The sequence below is a fragment of the Equus caballus genome, chromosome 9 (genome assembly GCF_041296265.1).
Source record: "Equus caballus isolate H_3958 breed thoroughbred chromosome 9, TB-T2T, whole genome shotgun sequence".
NCBI classification, from domain to species: domain Eukaryota; kingdom Metazoa; phylum Chordata; class Mammalia; order Perissodactyla; family Equidae; genus Equus; species Equus caballus.
The window spans coordinates 53,886,260-53,908,587 of NC_091692.1; the positions used below are offsets into that span (position 1 = coordinate 53,886,260).

The following is a 22,328-nucleotide window of genomic DNA, read 5'->3' on the forward strand; positions in this document are numbered from 1 at the left end:
CTATTTGTGTCAATATAATAGTGATGCAGTTGACATTATGGTCAAAGGACAATTAGTCCTTTTTCAAGTTTTAAATAAACTCTGCACTTTATATAGTCAGGTGTTAATTATTTTTTACTAATAAGGTTAAGAGGTGAGTTCTTACGGATCCTGAGTATCAAAAAGCGAGAATTAAGCTTTTGAGTAGACAGCATCACCAGCAGCTGGGCATCCCTGTTTGGGATCCTGGGGTATGCTGAGATATGCAGCTTCTGCTCCTGTCCTCTTTGGCCACCTTGCTTCTGTTAAGATTTTTTTCTCCTTGTCTAATTAAACCAGGAGCTCAAACTTTACAGTGGGTATGTGTGTTCTATTCTCACCAGTATTGCCTCTTGAGAGAAAGACAGTTCAATGGGCAGAAGAAGATTCAGATTATCAGCTTTAGAACTAGTAGTGTTAAAGTGAACTAGAGAATGCAGTTTGGACCTCCAGCCAAGTAGGCTTCCTGTTACGTCCCCAGCTCAGTTAAACTTAACCAAAGAACTAAAGCCCTGTGCTACCTGGAAGGGCCTGTATATGGAAGAGAGATTGTGTACACCCTAAAGATAGGCTACACCAAAGAGAATGAGCCTGAAAAAGGCTAAGCCACACATTCTCAGTTCCACCTCTCCACCTCACCAGTCAGATAAAGCATCCCTGCTTTGAGGAACGGTAAGTGAAAGAAGGGTAGGTAGAACTCCAAACCAGAGGTAATCGTTCTATACTTTTTCCTTACAGAGAATAAGTAGATATTCCCTTCCCACTCTAGAAACATGAGAATTGAGGGTAAACGTTCCTTACCTCCAAGACTCACTAATAGCTTTTGATGTCTACTATTTTCCTTTTCTGAATTTTAGTGTTCTTCAGCCAGTGCTTTTGGTCTGTCTCTCGTGCTTGTGCTTGTACTTGGCTGCTGTACAAGGCTTTCATTAAGCTGTACTGGATTCAGGCTTTCACTAAGCAAAGAGTAGGCACATAACGTAACTTTTCACTGAAAGATTTCACATCCTCATTTGTATTACCTAATTCGATGCTAAAATTAGTTTCCATTGCCTGAGCTTGCATAGACTGTAATGAGAAGAGAAGGACGTCCAGAAACACACTTAAACAACAAAAGACTACCTGGTTTAAAATTTCCTGGAGGGATCATTCCTGGGTAACCAAGTCTTGGGTAACCAAGACTATATTTATTCTAATATAAAAAACTTCTGAGTCTTTTCTTTAAAGATTTTTCCTGTCCAAAATATTCCAAACTAAGTCTTGACAAATCAGAAAATAAGTGATAGAAGAAGAGTTGAGAGAATCATGAAACTATCCTGACAAAGTCCACCTCAAATTCATTCCAATTGTAGAATGTCCAGTTCTTTCATCATTCCTTATTTTCTCATGACAGCTGTTGCAAAATTTAGTTTTAAGCATCTGGCTACATCTCTGCCATCTCACCAAAAGCAAATAACCTTCCTTCCTGTTTTACTGAGCAGATCAAGGCCATCCAATATGAATCTCCTTACATTTCCTCTTCAGTTCTTGAGAATCTCTGTTTCATTATCCTTCCTGTTTCTAAGAAAAAAGGTCCTTTCCTCTTCTCTTAAGCTAATCTTCTATACTTGTTTACAGTACTTTCTTCAATATCCTGTTTCACCTCCAACTCCTTATTCAGCCAGTTTCTCTGCTGGTCCCTTTCCTTTGCTTACAACACCTTTCTGATTGTCCCTTCTCAAAAACAAACTAAACTCAAACTACCAAACTATAAGATTTTTCCTCAGTTCTGCCAGCTTTTTAGCTTTCTGTCCTATATCTCTGCTTGATTTCCTGGCCATTTACTCTTTCATCATTTGCCATTTGTCTGACTCTTGTGATTTGCTTCTTTAAAAACCTCTTTTGTGAAGGTCAGCAATTCCACACACACTGGCTTTATTTCTTTAACTTGACATTTATACAACATTTGACACTGTACTCTTGCCTGCCTTCTTCCTGAAACTCCCTACCTATGACCGGGGTCAGACTTAGATGTCATGCCTCTCCTGCCTCTCATGGTCCTGTTTCTCCTACCGTTTATAGCTCTTCTTTCTCTTAATGTAGTGGTTTCCCTAAGATTCTTGTTCAGCCCTTTGACTAACTTTCCTTCTTATGGTATTATTGTTTAGCCAGTTGCTGAATTCTTGGTACACAACATCAGTCACATTCTTAGTTATAGGAACCTATCAGAAAATGAAATTTGATTAGTTTGGTTTGACTGCTGGTAAGTAACCTCTCTTTCTTTAGTGTGTGTTCAAAAGGGGCAGTCACAGCAGCGTGAATAATTCCCAGAAGCATATCCATTTATGTATAAGTAAGGATCAGCTCTAGGAATATCGCTAGTTTAAAAGTACAGCATTTATGGTAAAATCTAGCTACAAATGCATTTTTATAGTAAAAGTAGGTTTGTATTATATAATTTCAGTATGGCTGATTTGCTTTCTTTTAAACATCAGGTTTCTTTCTCAGTTGAATATGAAATGAATCAAGGAGAAGCACATGTCCAGACAGATGTGAGTTTATTTTAACCTGTTAAAATGTTTACAGCATATTTTTTAATTAAAAAAGTTGGGAGCTGGCCCAGTGGCATAGTGGTTAAGTTTGCATGCTCTGCTTCGGCAGCCTGGGGTTTGTGGGTTTGGATCCTGGGTGTGGACCTACACACTGCTCATCAAGCCATGCTGTGGTGGTGTCCCACATACAAAAAGTAGAGGAAGATTGGTACAGATGTTAGCTCAGGGCCAATCTTCCTCACACACACAAAAAATTTTTACATGTATAGGAAAGTTGTGAAAATAGATCTGCCATATATCCTTAACCCAGCCTCTACTGTTGTTAACATCTTACATAACCATAGTACAATGATCGTAATCAATAAAATTAATATCGATGTAGTCTTGTTAACTAATCTAAGTACTCATTGAATTTCATAAGTTTTTTCATTATCCTTTTTTTGTTGCAGAACCCAGATCAGAGTTGCATGTTACTTTTAGCTGTCATGTTTCTTTAGTCTCCTTCAATCTGTGACAGTTGCTCAGTTGTTCTTTGTCTTTCATGACTGACCCTAAGATTTTTGAAGAGTATTGGTCAATTTATTTTCCCATGATTAAATATAATTTTAGCACAGATACCACAGAAATGGTATTGTGCCCTTCTCAGTAAATGAAATCAGAAGATACTTGATGTCAGTGTGTCTTACTACTGGTGATGTTCCCGTTCATCATGTGGCTGAGATGGTGTCTGCAGAGCTCTCCACTGTACAGGTTTTTCCATTTATAATTAATAAATATGTTGTGGGGAGATACTTTGAGATTGCACAAATATCCTGCTACTCATTATTCTTTTGCCTTCTCATTTTTGCATCCATTGATAATTCTTGCCTGTTAAAAGTATTACTGTGATATTTGGCTGATGGTGATTTTCTATTTCTGTCATTTCTTCTATATTTGTTAATTGGAATTCTACTGTAAAGAAGAGCTATCTCTTTGCTCACGTTGATTTATTTATTCAATTATTTATTTAAATCAGTGTGAACTTGTGGATATTTATTTATTCTGGTGATTATAATCCATTACTGTCTGTTTTCTTGTTCAAATTTTCCCAAATTTGGCCATTGGGAGTTCCTTCAGTTTGGTCCCTATGTCCTTTCAGCATACCCTCCACCACAGTTTTTTGAGTACCTCCTTACTTTCTGTTTACTGTTTTTTTGGGTTTTTTTGCTGAGAAAGATTAGCCCCGAGTTAACATCTGTTGCCAATCTTCCTCGTTTTTTCCTTGAGGAAGATTAGCCCTGATCTAACATCCACACCCGTCTTCCTCTACTCTGTTTGTGGGTTGCAATCACAGCATGGCTGACAAGTGATATAGGTCCATGCCTGGGATCCAAACCTGTGAACCTAGGCCACTGAAGCAAAACACACCGAACTCAAACACTATACCATGAGACAGCCCCTATTTACAGTGTTTTTGGACATTGATGAAGGAAATTACATAAATTCCAAAATATTCTGTTTTTTTTCTTTAGATTGCGTTGGGTGTTTTGGGTGGACTAGCTGTTTTATCGTCTCTTTTGAAGACAGCCGGGTGGAAGAGGCGCATTGGGAGTCCCATGATTGATTTGCAAGTATGATCTGAGGAGTTCATAAAGTCTATTTCTATCTTTTGATTATTTTATATCCTACCAATAAGACCCAGCTAGAGGATGAATAAAAAGTTGCCTTAGTTTCTCAAGTAGTATAATGAGGAGTGGCATATGCCTGCCTCGTTTCCCCACGACACTGCTGTAGGTCAGCGTGCACTCCCATCCGCCATGCCCTTCCTGTTTCTTCACATCCTCACCAACGCTTGATATTTTGCCAGCCTTTCCATGTTTTCCCAATGGTAGTATAAGTAGTATGTCATTGTTGAGTTTAATTTTCATTTTTCTATTATTCTTCATATGCTTTATTAATCATTTGGGTCTCCCCTCCTGTGAACTGCTTGTTTATATTCCTTGCCCATTTTTCTATTAGGTTTCCAGTTTTTCTTATTTATTTAAAGGAGTTTTTTTTATATTTTGTAAATATGAATCCCTTTTTGGTTTGTTGTTTTTTTCTAGTCAGCACCCCACCAGCACCATCGGGAACACATCCAGACTTAGATCACTGGAACTCTTTTTTTTAAAGCTATGCTTTTTTGGCGGGTGTGGGGGGGGGTTGGGGAGGCTAGGAAGATTGGCCCTGAGCTCATATCTGTTGCCAATCTTCCTCATTTTTTTATTTTTAGTTTTTTTCTCCCCCAAACCCCAGTACATAGTTGTATATCCTAGTTGTAAGTCCTTTTAGTCCTCCTATGTGGGATGCCGCCACAGCATGGCTTGATGAGTGGTGTGTAGGTCTGTGCCCAGGATTCCAGCCAGCAAACCCTGAGCCGCCAAAGCGGAGCACACAAACTTAACCACTATGCCACTAGCCTGACCCCGCCCTTTTGGTTTTTGATGTTGAAATTTCTTTTCCAAATGTGACCCATTTGTTATTTTACCTATGTGTTCTTTTGGTTAACAAAAACTCTTAATTTTGATATTGTCACATCTGAATAGTTTTTCGTATTGTGGCATGTGCTTTTAGGATCTTGTTTAGGAAAGCCTTCCCTATCTCAAGAGCAAAAAGATATTCTCCATGTTTTATTCCATTAACTTTATAATTTTACCTCTCATTTAATCTTTTTTTATATTTGTTTTTGTTTTTATTTTTATCTACCATTTATTGAATATTTATTATGCACAAGGCAGTTTTTTTTTTTTTATTTAAAGATTGGCACCTGAGCTAACAGCTGTTGCCAATCCTCTTTTTTTTTTTTCCTGCTTTTTCTCCCCAAATCCCCCCAGTACGTAGTTGTACATTTTAGCTGTGGGTCCTTTCAGTTGTAGCAGTTGTAGCATGTGGGACACCACCTCAGTGTGGCCTGACGAGCAATGCCATATTCAGGCCCAGGATCCGAACTGGCAAAACCCTGGGCCGCCAAAGTGGAGCACGCGAAGTTAACCACTCGGCCATGGGGCAGGCCAGGCACTATTTTAAGCTTTACATGTATAATTCATTTAATCCTTACAATAGCTCTATGAAGTTGGTTTTTATTATTATTATTTCCATTTTACACATGATGAAATTGTGGCAGAGGTTAAATAAATTTTCTATTTATTTGATTTTTACAGCAACTCAGTAATGGGTGGTATTTCCATTTAGCTCATTATGAACATGAGAAAGGCAACAAAGTAACTTGTTTGTGCTTGGGTATCTTCCTGACTCCAAAGCCAATGTGCCAAGGAATTGGAGGAGGGGGCTTGGTTTACTGTTTGGGATAGTCAAGAAAGGCTTCCCAGAGAAGTGAACTTTAAGCTGGGTTATCTGTGTATTCCACAAATAGTCACTGAGGGCCTGCTGTCTGAATGCCAGGCCCTCTACCAGGCGCTGGGAGATGTGATAGTGAGCACAAACAGACATGGTCCTGCCCTGAGAGCTCACAAGAGTTTGCCAAAGAGAAGGGAGGAAAGTTTGATGAAAAATGCCCATTTTGTTCCACAAAATATTTGAGATGACAGTGTGGAGTGGTTAATCATTTATTAGGTGGTTGGAACTGGCAGATGAGGCTACAAATAGTTAGTTTTGGTCCAGGTTGTGAAGGACTTTCTGAGTCAAGAATTTATATTTTAGTGAGGAGCCACTGTACATTTTTAAGGAGAGTGACAATCACATTTATATTTTAGAAAGCTAACTCTTGTGATAGTAAAGAGGATAGATTGGGGAGAATGGTTCCAAACTAGGAGAAAATTAGGAAGCATTTCTAACTTTCTTACATGGTGAAAGATGAGAAAAGTTGAATAAGACAGAGGCTACTGGGAATGGACCAGAAAGTGTCGAGGAAGTGTCTGCAGTTGGTCTTCCTACCTGACCCTTGGATACATGAAATGAGGCTTCAAGCTTGAGAAACTGGGTAGATAATATGTTATTAAAAGTGATGGTATAAATAGATTGAATCTATAACAGCTTTAATTCTCTCTTTAAATTGCAGACAGTTATGAAATTCTTGGTATACTATGCTGGTGATCTGGCCAATGTTTTCTTTATCATCACCGTGGGAACAGGTCTTTATTGGCTTATTTTCTTCAAAGTAAGTGAGTTTCTGAATTTAACCTAAATGCCAATACCTGAGTAACTGGCAAGCTTTCTTTTTAAAGGAACTATTTTTATTTGTGGGTATTTCCGATCAAGAGTATTAAAAAAAATGTGAAACTCACCATCCCTGAGTATGCTGTGTTTACTGAGTGTGTCACCACCTCCCTCACTTATGCTTTCTTTTGGTTATAAATTGTACTTAGTGAAAACATTGTATGGTCATATTTAACAGCATAATTTTTATCATAGGCACAGAAGTCTGTCTCTGTTTTGCTACCAAGGCCTGCTCAGGAAGAACGTTTTGTTACTTATGTGGGGTGTGCTTTTGCTCTGAAGGTAGGTTTCAAAGGAGAAGTTACCGAGTTTAGAAGACCTGCTAATAAACTCATAAGTCTTTAAAATTAAAATGCTTTCAACATCTTTGGTGTAAAATTTAGTTTGATTCTGAAAGAAAGCATGAATTATTCTGTTTTACATAGGAAGTCTGTTTTTATTTATAATAGCTCGTTCTGAAAATCTGCCTTAAATAATTTCTCCTAAGAAGCCATAAATATTTTTGGATTAACATGACTCATAGCTAATTTGATAAAATGATATTTTATTTTGTGACTTTCTTCTTTAAAGTCTGATGATGCGTTCACAACAAGGACAAAATGCCTTCCGGCATGAATTTTGTCTCTGATAATTGAGCGTAGAAGGTACCACCCTGGATAAAGTGCTGATATCTTAGAATTTGTTTTCTCTGTCTCTATACTCCTTTCCTCCTCTTTCCATGGCAGCCCTCTCCCTACTTCATCGTTCTGCCAATGTATGTGAAGCTCTTTACACGCCTCTGTGGTAGATCTCATCCCGTTGTATTGTGATGATTAAGTGTCTGCTTTTCCCCCTGATCCATGAGCTCCTTGAAGAGGGGAACCATCCCCTACTTAGATTTTTGTCCTTTGTTTAATCAATAATGCATCTACTGTGAGGAATGCCTCAGTTCAAACATATTACTTCTGTAAATGAAAAAGATGTGTTTCAACAACACTTTTTTTTAATCAAAAATCTCAATACGAGAAATAGAAAGAAGACAGAGAATCTTAAAACTTTTATTAGGGCAAGCAAATTACGGCTGAAAAATATCTTTACTTAGAAAGAAGTCAGATGATCTAGAAAACAAAGTATGCTTTTGGAACTCTTGGGAGAGTCAATTATGCAAGGCCCCTATAAGGAGGAGGTAGTATGTCTCCTTTTTTCATATTTCTGTTTTAAAGAAAGGTGGAGGAAGGGAAAGTGAATAAATATGTGTATAAAAATTCTGTGAATTTTGTGATTTCATATTGATGAGCTTCTAGTGATCCCCTAATGGTATTTTAACTTTATTTGTCATTTGTGAAAATTATACGTTTTTGTGATTATGGTATGTTTGTTTCTTAAAGAATCAGTATTGGTTTCATAAGCAGGCTTAATGCAGATACTTTTAGGTATTTTGTTTGTCTTTCTCAGGCTCTGCAATTTTTACATAAGCTCATATCCCAGATTACCATAGATATATTCTTTATCGACTGGGAGCGACCTAAAGGAAAGGTTCTTAAAGCTGTTGAAGGTAACTGAAATAACCATTTGTACCAATTCTTTTGCTACCCTTGCAGAGCAAAGAAGATGAAACCCTTTTACTCATTTTATCTTCCTGGCCAGGTGAGGGTGGTGTTCGGAGTGCTACCGTTCCTGTGAGCATATGGAGAACATATTTTGTAGCAAACGAATGGAATGAAATTCAGACTGTGAGAAAAATTAATCCACTCTTTCAAGTACTTACTGTCCTCTTCCTTTTGGAGGTATAAACTGTTTGACTTAATTCTATGCAACTTATGGGTACTCATAAATATTAATTTAATATTTCATGTTTTCATGTCAGTGGAAGGGTTTTCTAAAGGTTAAACTATTGTTATCAAGCCATTAAAAAGGAGTAGCTTTTTAAGAATCATGGTAAAATACACATAATATGAAATTTAGCATCTTAACCATTTTTAAATATATAGTTCAGTAGCATTAAGTACACTCACATTGTTGGGCAACCAATCTCTAGAACTCATTTCATCTTGCAGAACTGAAACTCTGTACTCATTAAACAACAACTCCCATTTTCCCCTCTCCCCAGCACCTGGCAACCACCGTTCTACTTTCTGTCTCTGAAGTTGACTACTCTAGTTAAAGAGTGGCTTTTAAACCACTGGTTTGTAGCAGAATCCCCTGGGAAGCTTTTTCAAAATACCTATGCCTCACCCCACTCCTAGAGATTATGGTTGATTCAGTAGCTCTGAACCAACTCTAGGTATCTGTATTTTGAAAAAGCTCCCTCCCTCCGTGACTCATATTCTCGCTTCTGTATTAGACCCACTATTATAAGATTGAAATTTTCCAACAAATTATCATTGAATACCTACTATGGACTGTGTTCTGTGTTAAGAGCTGGGGCTATAGCTGAACCAGATACAGTGAATGGGTACGTGCTTATGATCTCTTACAGTTATTTCATGGATCTGTTTGGAATTGTTAAAGGAAGTATTCAGTACTGAATATGAGACTGAAATATGGAAACTTCATATGGGTAACAGGTTTTCTCGGGAATTAGCTGCTTAAATAAAGTTAGATATCAGTTATTAACTCTTATGTCTTTCTGTCTGCCTTCCTACTTTTTACCTTCTTTCCTTCCTTTCTCCTTCCTTTCCTTTTTTAAAGTTAGGAGAAGAATGTGTGTGTCCCTGGGACATATGAACAATATCTCCAAAATTCATTTATAGCAGTGTTTTTTAAAGCTTTAAGACATGTTGCATGAGAAAGAAGTTTTATAGTCAAGTAAGTTTTGAAAACACTGGATTCTATAAAGTCATGTAGAATTCCTCTGCCATAAAACTTCCCAGAGCCTTTATTCTGTGAGAGTGGAAGGCGTGAAGTGAGTATAATATACCGGCAGAACTTATTTAACCATGTCTTCCTTTTATCAAGGAAGATATCTCTTCTCAAGAGATACTTTGGAAAATACTATTTTAAAGTATGAAAAGTATTTTGTATAATGCCTGGCATATGTTAAAAACTTATGAAATGCTGATTGTTCATTGGTAGTTTACTGAAGAAAGTTTTATTCTTTTGGCAGAAATTTTTGAGTTTTGTCAGTGTATATGATAATAAAGTTATATTTGGCCCTTAGGCATATTGAAGAGAATACCAAATGAACTAACTAAATATTTTTTATTAAATACTTTCTATTTAAAATACTGGATAATTATTTTTATCTAGATTTTCTTCTGTTGGTAGAAACTTGAATATTTTAGTTTTTCAAGGTAAGAAATAGGCAGAAGTGTCTCATTTTCAGACTGGAAGAATTTTCTTTATCCATGTCTGTTTAAATTATTATTTTTCCTCTTTACTCCAGGTTGTAGGATTCAAGAACTTAGCATTAATGGATTCATCCTCTAGTCTTTCCAGAAGCCCATCTAGCTACATAGCTCCTTATAGCCGCATTTTGAGATATGCAGTGTCTTCTGCTCTTTGGCTAGTCATTGGAATTATACAGGTAACAAGAGATTATATTATGCATAAGCAACATTGCCTCTCTATAATTATAACTGTGTTTACATACTAATTATCCTCAGATATTACTCACGTCCTGATTTCTGTAGCAGAAAAAAGGTGACCACAAGAATAATAATAGTAGCTGATAGCTAATTCTTACGTAGTGTTATAAGCTTGGCACTGTGTTAATTAATTGCATTATATGTGTTAACTTGCTTAATCTTTGTAATAGCCCTCAGAGATAGGTTCTGTTAGTATCCTTATTTTACAGACAAGGACCCGGAGGCCCAGAAAGGTTAAATAGTTGCCTTAAGTCATGCAGTTAGAGATTGGCAGAATTGGAATTTGAACCCAGGCAATCTGACTTTAGAGTTCCTGTCTTATCAGGAGTGGTGCCCTGAAGGGTCTTTGACAGTCTGCAGCTTTCTAGTCATAGGATGGATTCCTAGTTTACTTTGTATAAAACTACAGGGATGGCTAAGCTTCCCTTAATATTTTTTCTTTTAAAATATAGCTTATTGTTTACATTTATTAATATATCATTAAATCTCATTCAAATTGCCAGTACCCTGTGAGATTTTCTTTGAAATATTCATTGGAATAGCTGAAACCAAAAATAAATTTTCTCAACCTCAGGTGCCATGGCTCTAGCAGAGGATCTCTTCTATGCTTACTTCCTTAATCTTCTTAAACCTTAAAAAACAAAACAAAACAAAAGAATGAAAGGAAAGAAAAGAAAGCATCAGCAGCTAAAGCACTAACTCTGATATCTGTACTTCTGTCTTGCTTCCAGACACGCCTATGAATGGAAGGAGCCTTTCTGTTTTATTAAAAATTCCTTTAACTTTTAAATAAACAAATAAAGATGGGACCTCTGGATAGACCAAGTTAAACTTCCTATAACCTGGCAAATCAATACTGCCTTAAAAAGCTTATTTTTAAAGATCTTTTGGGATTGAAATCCCAAAATTCCTACAGAAATGGATCCAAGTGGCATTCTGTAACCTGCGAATAGACTTCTTAAGTTTCCATTTATTTTAAATTGGTAAGACTTGTTCAGACTTGAAGCTACCGTGATAGAGCTAGTGAGAGAGAATTTGATAATCAGAAAAGAAAGAGAAAGGGAAATTAGAATTTGAAATAGGTAGGATCAAATGAGTATGGGGTTTGATGTTTATCATCGGAATAATAGTAAGAAAATATTTTATTTTGTATACATACCAATATGTTTTTGTGAATAGATAGGATTCATTTGGATGTAGAGAATTTAAAGGATACCATCTGAAGCTTTCCATATTTCAGCAGTGGCTGAAATAAAAGAGAACTTTATCTCTCCCATGAGAAAGAAGAGCAGAGGTCAATGATGCAGGGCCAGCGTGGTGGCTGCTGTCAGAACCCAGAAGCCTATTGTTCTGCTCTGCACTCAGGACTTTTATCTCTAAGGTCACCTCATGGTCCATAATGGCTGATGGAGTTGCAGGAGGGAGTCTGGGGAGAAAAGCTCGCCCTCTCCTCTTTAAGAGCCTTTTCAGAAGTGCTGTTCAACGTCTGCTTAGCCAGATCTTAGTCACATAGCCACACCTCGCTGCACTGTCATCTTTCAGCTGGGCAGCAGTGTGCCCACTCAAAGGAGGGGTTTGTCACTAAGAAGAAAGGGGAAAGGATTGTTGGGGCAGCAACAACCATCTTGTTATCAAACCAAAGTGGGTTCACTTTCCTAGCAAGTTAGTATCAGAGCCTCCACCAGAAGTAGTTGTCACACGAAGTAGAATTTATTTGCAGCAAATAGGAGACCTCACAGAATCATTTCGAAAGTTGAGCCTCCTGAAACAAAGGGGAGCAGGTGTCTTTTATTTTGGGTGGGGAATGAATATTTAAGGGGGAAGTTTTACCATGACAGGTAGAAGCAGGTATTAGCTTGCACAGGCACAGGCACAGTCTGCGCATATATGTGCATATATGCTTTTTATATGCTACTCTGTCAGAGAAGATTAATTTGAAAAGGAGCAACTTCTTTAACGGCTTTTGGAATTTAGGAGATGGGTAGAATTGCAGAACCAGACATAAATCTGGTCATTACATTGGTTGATTCTAAATTTTTTAAAGCTCTTTTCTTTTCGTCCTGTTTGTCCTATCTTGTTTTAATGGCATAGAAAAGTTTTTAAAATTCAAAATAAGCTCCCTCAATGAATCTTAACACAATTCCAAAACGTTCTTCCTTTGACAGAAGAATCAGAAATGATAAGTAGGATTTTATCCCATAGGAACCATTAGAGACCAATGTGTTCTTGGTTGGGACTTGTTTTTTCTTAAGATAACTACCTTGTGGCTATAAAAGAAAATTAAATCCTAAAAGCTAATAAGCATGAACTTGGCTTAATGTTTCAGATCGTGTTCTTTGCTGTCTTTTATGAGAGATTTATAGAAGATAAAATTCGACAGTTTGTTGATTTATGCTGTATGAGCAATGTAAGTACTTTCTGACTGTATCTTGCAACTGTTATTCCCCTTTTTAAAGGTCATGAGTCCATTAAGAGAGGCTTTAAAAGTGATTTGATATGATTGGATTTTTAGTCTAATTTCCACTGGTTGTACATCCCAGAAAGTTACGATGAGTTACAAGTTAATAGTTACTGCCTTAGTTTTTTCTTGTTTATTTGCATTTTCTTAATTATGACTTCCTTATGCCACCAAATAGTTCACTCAGCCCAGACTCCCTGAATAGTTTTTATATGTCAACCCTATTTCTTCCTTTCTTGGAAAATATCTTCAATCTCTTTTCCATATACTTTTTTTAATAACCTCATTATCGTTTGTTACCTTATTATTCTCTTTATATATCTTCAAAGAATTCAACCCTTAGTATTTTGAGAGAAAGGAAGCAATTTTAAGAAAAACTTAATTTTTGTTGTTTTTTAGGTAAGTTGCTAATTGCTCCTTATCCTTCTCTTTTTATAGATATCGGTGTTTCTGTTGTCCCACAAATGTTTTGGATATTACATTCATGGTAGATCAGTACATGGACATGCAGATACTAATATGGAAGAAATGAATATGAATCTTAAAAGAGAAGCGGTATGAATATATTTTACATCTTTTTTGTTTTTAAGTTGAGAGATGGGTTCTCTTTTCTTAGATATCTAGGATTTGTAATAGTATTTTTAAAAAATCCTCATTGAGTACTTTTCAAAGTTGCTAGGGTACCAACTCATTACCGTGAACATTGATAAAGGGAAAAAAATCAAATTTCATCCTGTGTTCCTATGTGGACTGTATTTCAGAGTAACCAAATAATATATGAGGGAAAGTTCTTACATATAGAAGAAAGTAAAAGGAATTCTAAGTTAGAAAATCACCATTTTGTAAAGACTAATAGATTAATGCATATAGGCTATAACCATCAATGGATGTTAAAACAATTAAGTGAAGGTTGATAGGGCACTTTATAATGAGGAATCCGGTTAACATAATCTGAACGCAGTGGCTCAATCTTACTACAAGTGAAAATTAGGAAAACTGACATTATGCACTTCCTGTTATGACTTAGTAGGAAGTACATAACATCACCCATGAAATATTCTTGCCTAAGAAAATTGAACCTGCTATATAATCAAGCCTCTAGATTTAACCACCAGTTTACAGGAAATAGAGGGGATAGAGAGACAAATGAAATAATACCACAGGAAGCGATCAGCCAGGTCCAGAATGTCTCACAGGACAAATGACCCAGTGTCTCCAGCAAGTCAAAGGCATGAACAGAAAAGGAGGGCTGGTGGCTGGGGTGGAAGAACTGTTAGCATGTAAGAGAGATTTAAGAAACAAAACAATGAAATACAATGTGTAGATTTTTGTTTGAATCCTGATTCACACAAACCAACTATAAAAAATCTTTGGGAAAAAAATCTGAGAGATCTAATGGACTAAAAATTAAATTATGTTAAGAAGGGTTAATTTTGTTAGGTGTGAAAATGGCATGTTTTTTTTTAAAGATCTTATTAGAGATACATATGGAAGTATTTACAGATGAAATGACATGTTATCTGGGGTTTGCTTTGAAAGAAAAACGAAAAGTTGGGAGGATAGACAAAATAACATTGGTAAAATGTTGGCAGTTGTTGAAGTTGAGTCATGGATGGATTATTATTCTATTATGTACATTAGAAAACTTCCATGAGAGAATTATAAAGTAAAAATATATATGTAAGAGGAAAAACCAAGAAGATTTACTGATTAAGGGGCTATACCTATGACTTGTAAGAATGTAATACATGATAACAGCCTCTCGGAGAAGAATGATTTACTTAATACATTGAACTGAATCAGTTGGTTAACTATTAGAAATTACACCTGAATTGAAAAGTTAAGTGTAAAAAACAAAACTATAAAAACCTAGAAAAGAATGTTTCAGATTGGGAGATGACATTCTAAGCATAAAACGTACAAAGCATCAAAAAGAGAATCTTAGTCGATTTTACTTTATTAGTATAGAACATTTACATATCCAACAATTATATGAATAAAAGACATAATCAATTAGGGTAAAATTCTCATAGTAAATATGACAAAGATATTGATAACAGTATTGAAAGTCATGCAAATCAATAAGCAAACACTAAGTTAAAACCTCAATGGAAAAATGACAAAAAGATTTTTTAAAATACATAAATAAGAGATAGAACAGACTAATAAACCTCTAAAAAATGTTCAACTCATAAAAAATGAAAGAAGTGAATTAAAAATAATAGGTTTACTGTCTTCAAATTAGCAAACTTTAGGGGAAAAATGCTTAATAGCATCAAGGACAGTAAAATGGGCACCCATAAAACTACTGGTCTCAGAGAAATTTTACAAACCTTGTAGAGGGCGTTTGACAGTATATGCCAAGAGTTTTTTAAGAATTCATTACTCTCTTAATATACTCACTAATTCTGTGAATCTAACTCAAGGAAATAATTAGCAATGTGAATAGCTAATTAGGTTCAGGATCTTCGTCACAGGGGTTATTTATAAGGGCAAAAACATATGTAAAAATGAGAGAATACTAATTGATTTACCTATACAGTGAAATCTTAGACATTAAAAATCATGTTCTTAGAAGATTTAATGACATGGACAGGTGCTCAATGTCTAATGTTAAGTGAAAAAGAGATCGTTGTGATCCAGTTTTGTGCCATCTATATGTATATGCTTAGACAATGAACTGGAAATGAAATACCTTAAAATACCTGTATCTCTTGGTATTGATAGCATAGGTGATTTTTTTTCTTTTCTTTTTTGTACCTGTCTATAGCATGTGCTTTTTTAATCAGGAAAAAAAACATTTTTTTAAATAGAGAAATTCACTACGCATAGATGTCCTTTAAATCAGTAGAAAAACCAAGTGTTATATTATGTTTGAAGATGAGGTTTAGACAAAGAAGGAGAATATTAGGCTCTGGAGTAGGCAAATAAAGGCAAGAGAATGGAGGCAAGAATACTTGAGCTGAACCTTGAAGCACCAATGGGAATTGGCTAGGTGTTGGGTAGGGCAAAACGTTACATGTTTTATGGTGGTCAAGATTCACGTCATGTCAAGGAGACCTGAAATGGATATCTGGTCTGTAACATTAACTGTTCGGTCATGTATCACTACCTTTTGGAATTAATTAAGGAAACGTTTTAAAAGTGTTTAGAAAACAAAAAAGACCATTTATAAAAGTAATTAATTCTAAGACTAGACTTTTTGCTATGTATTAAAGAGCAGTAAAATTAATTGTAAAGAAAAGCTAAGAATATCAATATTCAATGAACTTAGCATGAGACTTTTTTTTAAAAGTAGGGCAGAGTAAAGAAGATGATATAAAGACTTGCAAGGGAGTATGACAAAATAGAAATTAGTAAAACCTAGAGGGGAGTGGGAACTTTGGATAATGTTAGAATCTCTTTATCTCAAAGATAGTTCCAGTAAAATTTCAGTTGGCTTCCAAATCTTGTAATATATGATACCAACTAAAAGAAAAATGTTGTATTTTCTTTTTGAGATAGACAAAATTTTCATAATCTTGATCTTAATTTACATCTTTTCAGGAAAGTTTGTGTAGCCAGAGAGGTTTGGTGCCAAACACCGACGGTCAGACTTTTCAGATTGCAATTTCTAGCCAGATGAGACAACACTATGACAGAATTCATGAGACACTAACAAGGGTTTGTATAAAGTACAATTTAAATGTAATTTGCCAATATTTCATATTATTTCGATAACAAGAACATAAGGCATGTTCCATTTATTCTTCTCTTTTTCATATTAGAAAAATGGCCCTGCTAGACTATTGAGTTCATCAGCAAGTACTTTTGAGCAGAGTATAAAAGCATATCATACTATGAATAAATTTCTTGGCTCTTTCATCGATCATGTATGTATGTCAGCATTTCTATTTAAGCTAGAATCAGATGCAATTTTTAAAAAATTAACCAGGAGTGTCAATTATTTCTTCAGTCAACCAAGTCAGTGGGTTTAGAGCCCTGCCCCCTTTTTTTTGGCTGTGAAAATTAATACTGTGCCTTAAGGATAGAGTTATATTATATAAAAGTAAAATAATATTTTACATATCTATTAGCATAATGATGATCACCTTAAAATACGTCTGTACTGAAATTTTGTTAGTTATCAAAATATTACATTATTCATTATATGTTATGCTATGGTTGTATTACTGAAAAGTTTGTTCAGAAATTGATTTTCAGTATATCTAACCCTAAATACTACTATGGGCATTTAAAATTTAAAACATTCCTAAAGAGAATTTTGTTACATAGCCCAGTGTAGTAAATTCAGTCTTTTTTGAAGAACAGATTTTCTTTGTGTACTATCATTTTTCATTTTCTCTCCTTCTGACTTTTATAAAAATTGGGAAGCATTTATTTCACTGCTATTTTTGAAATATCTCTGGCTTTTTATATCAGGTTCATAAGGAAATGGACTACTTTATAAAGGATAAATTGCTTCTTGAAAGAATTCTTGGAATGGAATTCATGGAACCAATGGAAAAAAGCATCTTTTACAATGGTATCCTTCAAATGCCTTTGCTGAACTTGATTACTATTTTCAAAGTTTGAAAAATAAAGTGCTTATAGTTATTAATTTTCTTTTGATTTTATAATTTTATATAAAAACAAAGAAACATAATGGACTTAGCTTCATGGAATTACAGTAGTTTTCTGTGTTCCATTTTATTATGTCATGTAGCAAGAAACAAATATATAAAAGATAATTATTCTACAAGAAAATCAAAAAGCTGGATTTCAAAATCAATGATACACATAGAAGAGATAGTAAAAGAAATACATAAAATTTAGATTTTATTCATTCAGTGGCAACCTTATGAAACACTTAAAGAAGAATAACATTTGTGATTAATTTTTGACACTTAATTTTTCATTTTATCCAAACTCTTAAAAATCACAGATATCTGTGACAGGAATAGTAACTAAACCTGGTTTCTTATCACTAAAAAAGTAGTATATTTGTCACTTTTAATGTGACTGATAACCTCTTGTATGGCTTGGTAAGAATGGAAATGGTATAATCACTGTCCTGGCCTAGATATCATGTATCCACGTGTTAATTGAATTGGCCAGTCCTGGGATACCCACACCAATGGTCCCTCCCTTGAGCATCTTCTTTATTAGACTGTGGAAGGTAGGCATGTGAATGGGTGAGTAGAACGAGGCTGGGATAGAAGTCCGTGCAGACACAGGTTATACTGGGTATAGAAAGGAAAGTAGAAAATCTAACCAGACACAGGGTGAAGCCAGAGAGGCAACATGGAGGAATTTGAACTGGGTCTTAAAAATAAGTTACTATTGTCAAACAGGAGGGTCAAGGGAAGAGAGGCAAAGACATTTGTGCAGAAGGGGGAAAGGGCATTTTGCACTTACGAACTTTCTAATTGAAGACTGGCATGAAGTGGGACAGTGGGAAAGAGTGCATGGAAGATAAAAAGGGCAGAGACCAAATCCCAAAGGCATTGTCTGACACCCTAAGGAGTTTTGCCTTATCCTTTAGAGCAGTTTTTTCCAAAAATTTTTTTTTAAATTTTTTTCCCACAGGAGGTGTGGAGACTGAGCCATGGAGCTTTGAGAATAAAATATTAGAATGTCTATGTGTGTATTCGCAATTCCATCATTCTTAATTTATATATTTTTAAATGTGTAATATATATAGTAGTAATTAATAAAATATGCCTATTGTGGGATGCATCCTCAACGTTTTATTCTGATAGGGATACATGATCAAAACAATTTGGAAACCACTGCTAATGAACATGGATGTGATCAAAAAGTCCTAAGCAGATCTGATTTGTAAATTGAATGAATTACTCTAGCAGTAGTGAATAGGTTGAGTTAAAGAGATGCAAGACTATAACAATGTAGCTTAGTCATTAAGAATATAGCTTTCAAAGTCTTCTGGTCTTGGATTCAAAATCTGAGTCTACTGATTTTGTGAACTTGAGAAAATTGTTTACCCTTTCTAAACTTTAATGCCCTGTCTGTAAAATTAAGTGTAACCCTCTAAAGGTTGTTTTGTTTATACATGTATTACCATGTATAAAGAAGCAGTTATGTACCAGTACCTGGTATGGGTAGGCACCCAGTAAAGAGATGTTGTTACTATTTCTAATAATAATACCATCATCATCATCTTCATCTTTATTGGGAGATGATGAGAAGATGAGCTAAGGCAGTACTGATGGGAATAAAGAAGAAGAAAGGATTTCCAGAGATGTTAAGGAAAAAAGGGGGTGGGAAAGAAAGAGTAGTCAAAAATTACCCGGATTTCCAGCTTGTATGACTAGGTGGTTTGTGGCGGTACCTTTCACTAAGACAGGGAGTGCAGATGGAGGACCAGGTTATGAGGGAAAGAGGATGAATTTAGTTTTGATTATGTTGCCTTGAGGTACCTTTGGAACATCTAGGAAGAGATGTCAAGTAAAGCATTAAATGTAAGGAACTGGATCTTAGGAGAAAGTAAAGGCACACAATGAGCTGAGAAGTCTCATCAAATGAGGTCATTGCTGGAGCAATGGCAGTGAAAGATCACCCAGGAAGAGCATATAGAGCAGGCTTGGTTTTTTAAGTAGATACACAAGTATAATATCTATACAGATGTGTGTATTTTGTAAGGATATAGCTTAAATGTCAGTGAATTTTCACAAACTGAATGTATGCCTGTAATTAGCACACTGATCAAAAAGGAACATTACCAGCATGGCAGACATCCCCTTGTATCAAACAGAAATTCTTAACTTGGTATCCATAGACAGCTTAAGTGGTTCTCTGGACCTCCCTGAAATTGTGCACAAGATTCGTCTATGTGTACTTTTCTTACCCTCCGGTGAAAGAGTCTCTAGCTTTTGTCAGAATCTTAAGAGGGTGTTCACATCCCACAAAGGACGAACCCCTCGTTGTGGAGTGAGAAGAGGAGAGGTCTCCGAGCAGAACCTTAAGGGACTATTTGAGACACAAATCATAGCACACTAGGTACCATTCCAGTCCTTGCTGGTTTTGTTTTGCTTTTTTAACTTACTCTATCTAAGAGAATCTTTCTAAGATTCTCTAGCCTTTCATTGTATAAACAAATAGAAAAAGGCTATTCATCACCTGATCTTTGAAAGGTGTTGACTGTATGCTTGCAGTGCTAGCAATTACCAACCCTTGATGTGAATGTTAAAACTGCTTTTTGTGAGCAGAGTTCCTTGACTAACCTTTTAGATTAGCAAGTTTTAATACCCTTTGTTTCTTTTGTTATAAGCCCTGAAGTATTATAAGTAGTAGTTTCTAGTATGCTGTTTTTAAATATCCAATTTTATCACCAGAAGTTTATCACAGTTTTTTTCTGTTTTCAAATTTCTAATTTATATCTTATAAATTGCTTTATTTTTTGTTTAAATAGATGAAAGTTATTCTTTCAGCAGTGTTCTGTATTATGGAAATGAAGCCACTCTTCTTATTTATGATCTGCTGTTCTTCTGTGTTGTGGATTTGGCTTACCAGAATTTTATTTTAGCAGCCTTCCTTACATACCTACAACAAGAGGTAAATTTTAAAATTTTTTCTTGGTTTCTTTTAAAAGAAATATGTTGAAAGCAGATACTTATTTTTATTGCCGAGAGTAACAATATCTACTTTCACTAGGAATTTGTAAAAGTTTAGAATATGATTAACCCCACCAAAAAAAGACATAACGTTTCAGCCAAGCTCATTATGCATTCTCCTTCAGGGTCAATGAAATACTGGGGTCCTGTGGTGGGCATAAGTTGCTTGAGCAAATGTGAAAGGAATCTAGTGGGAAGACGCTTGAATTGCCAATCTCCTAGATATCAGAAGTGAACAGTAATTAGAGTCCCATTCACCCTCTGCACCAGATGTTGACGTTACATAAGGGCAGGCACTGGAGATCCAGCTCAGGGCTCAGCCACTTTAACTTGTAACTCACACGTTCCCTGCCTATGTGGGTAAAAGACAACTACATGGATGGGTGTGGAGCCTGAAATGGAGATTTCAAGAAATGACTAATTTATTCTGGAAATGTTATTACCATCACCCATATATTTCTCACTATGTAAAGGAAGTATATGAGTTAGTAAGATATAGTTTATTAGTCCTTGATAGAAATCTAGAATTATGAACAAATTCTATCCCTACCAGTTCTTTTGATGTTTCCATAGCTTTTAGACTTAGAGGAAATTTGCCTTGCCAGATATTTAACAGTGTATTCCTGTGAACATGAGAGGATTTGTATTATTAATTTATAAAAATACATTCTAAACAGGAACATACACTGCTTCAATATTATGAAAGGTGATAATAGTCTTGAAATAATTTTGTATATCACCATGGAATTCAGATGTCCAATACATGAAAATAAATAGTTGAGAGAATTAGCTAGTTTAATTTAGATATTTTAATTGATGTGCATACTTAATTCTTTTATATATGTATTTTTTTCATCCTGAATTGTTTTGACTTTTTTTCCAGATTTTTAGATTTGTCCGTAATACAGTAGGACAGAAGAATTTGGCATCCAAAACATTGGTGGATCAAAGATTTCTGATTTAATTTATTGAATAGATAACTTAGAGACTCGATATAATTATGGCAAAAAAAAAGTCATGATTATCAGGGTAGTTTGCCATATTTTTTAAAACTTGTAATACAAATTATTTTTATTTGTTTTTTAATCTACAGAGATTTATTTTCATAACTTGTGGATATGTAACTTGCTTTTTGAATATATAATGTGATATAATGGAAAGTAATGTTTTCCCAGTATGTATGGTATTTAATTCACCAATTCATAAATTAGATAGCAAAAAAAAGCTTAAATGTTGCTTTAGCATAACACTTTTTAATAATCGAAACAGTCCCCATTATTTTTCTCTGTTGATTATTTTATAATAATTATATTATATATGCATTTTTCATTAAAATTTTAAAAGCATTCCCAAGGTTTTGTTCTTCGATTCTGTTTAAAGATTGTAAATAAGGAACTGTAGCTTGTCATGTTATTAACAAGGTGATTTATTGAAAGCAAACTTAGGCTGCATAAGTCATTAGGCATATATTCTTTTTTTAAATAAGGAAAAAGAATATTAAGATTCAGAATATAATTAATGTGAACTCCAAGCCATGTAGGTAATAATTTTCCATGGTATGATTTTTCTTCAATATACTCTTTAATAATCCTTTTCGTTGTATACCATGAACTTGAAAGACACCGTATTTCAAGTGTAACGGTCATTAACCCCAAACTGACATTTCTTACTGCCTTCTGTGTTAATGCTATGTAAATAATTAAATGTAATACTATATAAATATTATTATATTTCTGAATTGACAGTATAAAATAAAACATTTGGTGTTTCTGTTTCCTGTTTGAGTAATATGTGTTTCATGAAATAGCATTTAAGAGTACAGCACTGTTGGAGCGGGGGTCCCCAGCCATTGCCAAAGTTGAATCTTTTACATTTCCCTGAATCTTGAGGATGACTGAGGAGAAAGAGGGAGGGCTAATAAGTCGAGTATTTGAAACTCCAGTTTCTT

The 22,328-nt window shown here is 35.1% G+C and overlaps 1 protein-coding gene and 1 long non-coding RNA gene across 9 annotated transcripts in view; one reads left to right on the plus strand and one right to left on the minus strand.

Annotated features, from left to right (window-relative positions):
- TMEM67 (transmembrane protein 67) overlaps positions 1–22,155 on the plus strand; it is a 54,898-nt gene extending 32,743 nt beyond the window's left edge. The window contains exons 15-28 of one of the 7 annotated variants that reach the window (XM_001914955.6): positions 2,493–2,549; positions 4,061–4,159; positions 6,586–6,684; positions 6,939–7,025; positions 8,178–8,277; positions 8,370–8,509; positions 10,108–10,248; positions 12,636–12,716; positions 13,206–13,322; positions 16,314–16,430; positions 16,535–16,639; positions 17,190–17,292; positions 20,179–20,321; positions 21,264–22,155. In XM_001914955.6, coding sequence (XP_001914990.2) covers positions 2,493–2,549; positions 4,061–4,159; positions 6,586–6,684; positions 6,939–7,025; positions 8,178–8,277; positions 8,370–8,509; positions 10,108–10,248; positions 12,636–12,716; positions 13,206–13,322; positions 16,314–16,430; positions 16,535–16,639; positions 17,190–17,292; positions 20,179–20,321; positions 21,264–21,344 — 1,470 coding nt within the window. In that variant the 3' untranslated portion in view covers positions 21,345–22,155. Of the gene's footprint in view, positions 1–2,492; positions 2,550–4,060; positions 4,160–6,585; positions 6,685–6,938; positions 7,026–8,177; positions 8,278–8,323; positions 8,510–10,107; positions 10,249–12,635; positions 12,717–13,205; positions 13,323–16,313; positions 16,431–16,534; positions 16,640–17,189; positions 17,293–20,178; positions 20,322–21,263 lie in introns of all 7 variants that reach the window. The other 6 variants (XM_014728050.3, XM_014728052.3, XM_014728051.3 and 3 more) reach the window with 6 other exon arrangements.
- LOC102148452 (uncharacterized) overlaps positions 1–22,328 on the minus strand; it is an 82,364-nt gene that overhangs the window by 12,150 nt on the left and 47,886 nt on the right. Inside the window, exon 3 of one of the 2 annotated variants that reach the window (XR_011421604.1) lies at positions 10,879–10,940. The exons of the other annotated variant lie outside the window; for it this stretch is intronic. This is a non-coding gene — a long non-coding RNA (uncharacterized lncRNA). The remainder of the gene's footprint in view (positions 1–10,878; positions 10,941–22,328) is intronic. 2 annotated transcript variants of the gene reach the window in all.